This window comes from Tarenaya hassleriana, unplaced genomic scaffold, assembly GCF_000463585.1.
Source record: "Tarenaya hassleriana unplaced genomic scaffold, ASM46358v1 Cleome2, whole genome shotgun sequence".
NCBI lineage: Eukaryota > Viridiplantae > Streptophyta > Magnoliopsida > Brassicales > Cleomaceae > Tarenaya > Tarenaya hassleriana.
This window is the reverse complement of record NW_010965372.1, coordinates 7463654-7468985: the sequence shown is the minus strand read 5'-3', so window position 1 is coordinate 7468985 and position 5332 is coordinate 7463654. Positions and strand designations below refer to the sequence as shown.

The 5332-nt window shown below is 40.8% G+C and overlaps 1 protein-coding gene across 1 annotated transcript in view; it reads right to left on the bottom strand.

Annotated features, from left to right (window-relative positions):
* Nucleotides 1–2066: 2066 nt before the first annotated feature.
* LOC104812894 (vacuolar protein sorting-associated protein 54, chloroplastic) overlaps nucleotides 2067–5332 on the bottom strand; it is an 8219-nt gene continuing 4953 nt past the window's right edge. The window contains exons 11-19 of the mRNA XM_010540293.1: nucleotides 4654–5036; nucleotides 4282–4435; nucleotides 3937–4018; nucleotides 3621–3700; nucleotides 3302–3463; nucleotides 3104–3171; nucleotides 2795–2875; nucleotides 2457–2706; nucleotides 2067–2342 (exon numbers count right to left, since the gene is read on the bottom strand). Of these exons, the coding sequence (XP_010538595.1) occupies nucleotides 2571–2706; nucleotides 2795–2875; nucleotides 3104–3171; nucleotides 3302–3463; nucleotides 3621–3700; nucleotides 3937–4018; nucleotides 4282–4435; nucleotides 4654–5036 (1146 nt within the window). The 3' untranslated portion in view covers nucleotides 2067–2342; nucleotides 2457–2570. The remainder of the gene's footprint in view (nucleotides 2343–2456; nucleotides 2707–2794; nucleotides 2876–3103; nucleotides 3172–3301; nucleotides 3464–3620; nucleotides 3701–3936; nucleotides 4019–4281; nucleotides 4436–4653; nucleotides 5037–5332) is intronic.

Here is a 5332-nt window from a genome sequence, read left to right as displayed (position 1 = left end):
TCCCCCCTTCTCCTTCCATCAGATGATGTATTATGGCTGCTACAAGGACTTCGGACCCGACCCGCCCGCTTGGATACCCGACCCGTACGTCGTCATTGACCACCTTTTAGATTTTTTTTTTTTTTTTTTTGTCAAGAGGAAGTGACAGACACGAAGACGAAGACTATACAATACAAGTCTTCTTTTTTTATACACGTACAAAAAATATGCAAAAGTTGAAATAAACAAAACCAAATTACACTCTTTTTGCCAGCCAAAACTATTACTTATATGTATATATATATATAGATATATGACCCAGTTCACGGTTATAAACGATATTTTGAACTTATGAATCTGTTATTTCATATATGATCTTATCTGACTTTTTCATTAACATTTCTCTCAACCCATTTTCCTAATTAACAACACTTGCCAATAATTTTTTTCTCCTGCAGAAAGCCGCCCATAGACCCTTCTTTTATAAGCAATTCCCTCCTCTTTGTTTCATCTCCATCCCTTTCTTCTCACTCAAAACATCGGTTTTCCTTGGAGAAATCGACTTAAAAAACGATGATTTACGTGTATTTTAGCCTTCCGCTGTTTGCGTTTATGGTGATAGTGGCGGTTGGTGGTTGCTTCGGGTGCTATTACATGGGCCGGAACCAGGGTATACGCCAAACAGGCGGCCCCACTGCGTATCCAGCACCAGCCGTGGCGCCGCCCGTCGGAGGTTACAATGCCGGGGCTCAACCTTACCCTCCGATGTATGCTGCCTAATGCCTGTCTTTATCGCCATTCATGATCTGTAGATTGGATCCGTTTCTTCTCTTCTTCTTTCTTTAAACATTCTGCAATTTTTCGTCTTTCCTTTTTGTTTGTAAAACGTTGTTTTCTTGTTCTTGAAACTGGCAAACGAGTGCATTACAAAACACGGAAAACTATCTGGTCTTATACTGTACAACTTGAAAAGGTATTGCAACTCTAAGTATGAAACTGGAAGAATGCTGAAATATGGTTTGTGAAGCTTGAAAATATATAATTTCGGATGAGATTGAAAGCTCCAACGGTAGCTGACAAGCCCGGGGAAAGAATAGGAAGGATACTTTCCGTGATCTCGTCTCGTCTATCGCCTTAGGTTTCGAACTCTCCGGATCGACACAAGGTTCGCCAGGTTTGCCTCGAGGAATTTTGGCTAACGCTCCCTTAACCTCGACCGATGAATCTGCTCTCGTTCCTGCCAACTCGACAAAAGAACGGACGAGTCTCCTTTGGATTATGGAAACCCAAAAAATGGTGACTTTCTACGCAAGGCTAAGGCGAAGTATTCGTACCTGTTCTCATCAAACTTCAAGCCCATACTGTGGGAAATCGATCGCAAAGCTTCTCACCCATTTTTTTAGCATATTGTCATCTACATTTTTCCCGAGATTTCATAGCCGAAACCCGAAACCTCCGTCAAGCCCTCCAATGACTTAAAGCTCAACCTTATAGAATATGGGAATGGTCGCGAGCTGGCCTTTATCCACACCATGTTTGATCTTCACGAGCTCGTTTAACACCATTTGGATTCAGTGTACTTGCTCGAGAAGATCACGAGAGCGATTTTTTATTCCTTGATCCTCTCTGCTCACATTCGTTGGTGAAAACGTTGATTATGGCTCTCCTCACGTCCTTGACGAGGCGGTGGACGAAGTTTAGACGCAGCTATTGTCCGCGGAAGCTGAGGAAAACTTGATGCTGCGGAATTTCTGAAGAGGAAGCCGCCATGAAGGCTTCGACGAGAGGGATGATAACAAAGGGATCATTTTCGCCATACCATGAAGTCAACGACGAGGCATCTCGTGTACTGAGTCTAACCAAAATATATTACGGCCACCAATCATTAAAATATAACGACCGTACGTGCTCGCTTGGAATATGCGATAGAGGGACAATGAAGAGAGGATGCATGCGACGGCGAGTGAATGCATCCTCTCTTTATATATATATATACATATATCAGTATATGTGCATATATATACACACATATACGATGGTGGGTGGTGGCTACATTGTGCAACCAGTTCGATTAAAGAAACCCAACATGTAGAACTTGAAACATCTTTTAAGCAAAAATCAAGACTTCATGATATAGGCACATCACATGAAACTGCTGTCTCTCTATATGTACTTCTAATCTAAAGCTCGTGTATCTCTTAACACACAGACCACAACAAAGGACCCGATACCGAGAAGACAGAACAAAAAGAAAACACTTTTTCTTTTAGGGGAAATGAGAAAAACCCGAAAAGCAACAAAAACAAGGTTCGTTTACCAGCAGGAAATTCGTCGATCGATACGAGCAAAAGAACTGGAAATGCCTGCATATGAAAGTTTTGGGTCATGAAGCTTTTGCCTTTCTGCATACCTTCTACTGCAGGGAGAGCGTTCCGGCCATAACTCCATACAAGAAAGAAATGGATGCGATTTTGTACCTCTAGTTTGTCCGAAGGGTGTCGTTTCTCGGGAATTTTGGAAAACTAGAACCCAACTCTGTGATGTATTGTGAAGTGAAAGCAATTTGCTTGTCAAAATGACAACCTTTCTTGTCAATCAGAATCTCCTTTAAAGTGCTGAGCCAAGAATTCGTCGAGCTGGCCCCAGTTCGGGACGTCGGATTGGTCAACATTGTCAGATGGCAATGACCTGATACATCCGAGGATGAGCTCGACGTCGAGCTTCAACCTGAAAGACGAGATGGGAACATAAAGGGAAGTTTTACATGACAAGAAACTAAGAACCCAAAAACGGAGGGCACATTGTGATGATTTACCTCTTCTTTGCCTGTGGCGTGCTAATCTCCAAGCGCGAAAACGCTTGGGAGATTTGCGAATGGAAAATCAAAATCACCTGCCTGAAAAATCATGAAAAACAATAGTGGTAAGGGAACAGAAATGCGAGCAGTTCGATACAGAAATCTATAAAGCAGGAAGGTTTTTCGGTTTTAAAAGAATGTTGTTGGCGATCCTTGTAAGAGAATTCCGGCACGCTCCAACTTACTTTGAATTTAAGCTGATATTTCTCCAATAGCGAAAGTCCAAATAAATATAGTGAATCATAGAGAATCTACAGAGATCGTTACCTGAAGATTGCTTGAACATCCACTTCATGCAATGTTCGGGACAAGACACGTTGAAGGAAACCGACTTCCTGAAAAAGTGTTAAATGACATTAGACCCACAACAGCTAGAAACTGAATCATAATCACGCAATCACAAAAAAAAACCGTAATATTAATAAGCAAGCACTAAACAAGACTTGTCAACAAGAGTTAAATCACCTTGGTGAGTGATCGGGCAAACTGACTAGGTTGTGGATTAGCATCTTCGGGTCGGTTCCAGCTCTCAACAATTTGAGGCAATCCACGAAGATGCACCAATAGCCTTTCTCTCATTATCTGAACCAGTTTTGTGTGTATTTCATCTCTATGAACCCTATAATCCTGAAATTTCGAGAGAAGCCAATGTTAATGGCAAATGCGCATGATTACAGCCATTCTAACAAATAGGTACCGACACCCCGAGGAGAAATAGCCATTCTAACATTCACTTTTCAACTCGTTTCCCTAAAATCTTCTGACTGAGGAGAGAGAATCAAACCTGAGCAACTCGATCAAGCTCTGCTGACAACAATGGCTTTCTCATCTCGGGTACTTTGAGAAAAAGAGTTCTTCTGATTTCTTGGATGACAAACAAAATTTTCAAAAAATTATTCACAAGTTATCGGAGAAAAAGCACAACCATCGCTCTACAAAAACAATATGAGCATAACACGCAAGCATGGGTTCGGAGAACAAGCTGAGTTACAAAATAAATACTTGAACAAACAACAGGAAAATCGCCTTTTACGGAAGAGGACCGAATATATATTAAAATGTTAACGCGTCTAGACAATAAACAAAGAACCGTAACCTACCAGGGACGATGGCGTAAGTAAAGCTGATTACTTGACTTGCAAGCGCCAAGTGTTTTGAAGTGATGGACTTCAAACCGGATACCTAAATCATAAATTTGGCCACCAAAAGGTCAAGATTAACACTCAAACGGTCTCTCTTTTACGAGCTAAGTTAGCAATTTATGCATAAGACATTTCACTTAAAGAGGATGTAAGGTTGCAACAGAATATCAGCTAGAAACGTAAAGACAACTCATCAACGGCTAAATTCCCAACTAATCATGAATCGACACATATGACAGAACACAATATGAAGCCAAGATCATGTAAGGTGTTCCTTAGATTTAAATATGCAAGTATACATACCTGCATAGCACCAGCACCCAGAACTAATTGGCATGTCCTTGTGTTGAAAAACTTCAAAACCTCCACAACACGATGAACAATTTCCGAGGATAGTGCTGGTAAAGAATTGTTCATGTCTATGTATTCTGACAACATCTTGAGCAATATTAGGCCACTGCAGACATAGAATTAAGTATAACAAATGCATCAGTATTTATGGCACAGTGAACATAAACTAAAAGGAAGCAGTCCAATCATGGAAGATATTAGACTAACTAGAGGCCAAGTGCCCTCTCACATATGCAATTGAACAAAAAAGTATTCAGTGATAGAGAGATTAAGGATTGCATCTACTACGAGATGTAGAAGCTGAAGCAAAATAAGAAAACTGACCAGTTTACCATATGGTAACCAACTCCTTGATAGAAGAGGATGTGGGACCCAGATTTTCTATGTTCCTTCAGGTTACCGTGATTATTTGGAGCTGAAGATGCACCAGGTTTGCTTCGTTCAAGTGGCTCAGCTGAGGGACTGGATTTTGCTTCTGCGGTACTATCTGAAGAATTTTCACTAGGTTCAGACTGTTCGCTTCGTGATTCAGCATTTTGATTCGCAGTTTCTGCTGACAGAGATCCATCAGGTGGAACCACATTTCCATTATTACCAGACACCAACTCCTCGGAAGGAAAACGAGAATTAACTATGGCTTGGAATTCTTCGGGAACATCCATCTCGGCCCATGTTTCTTGATCAAGCACGGCTTTCAATTTAGTTATCTACAAATGACAATAACATATTCAATCATTCAACATACGGATCCCAGAAATGGACAAAGACAGAAAACGAAAAGAACATATATTCTTCTACTACAATCTCTGTCCACAAGAACTATAACAGTCCCAGGTGGTTGGCCTCAAAATCAATGGAAGAGAGCACATTTAGATCATATAACTTTCTCACAAGCATGAAAGGAAAATGGGAAGGTTTGAAATATAAAGAAAGGGACGTGGCTTCACTTTTTTTTCCCCTTTAATGTGAAACACTTCTATAACATAAGCTTGAAAGAGGGTCT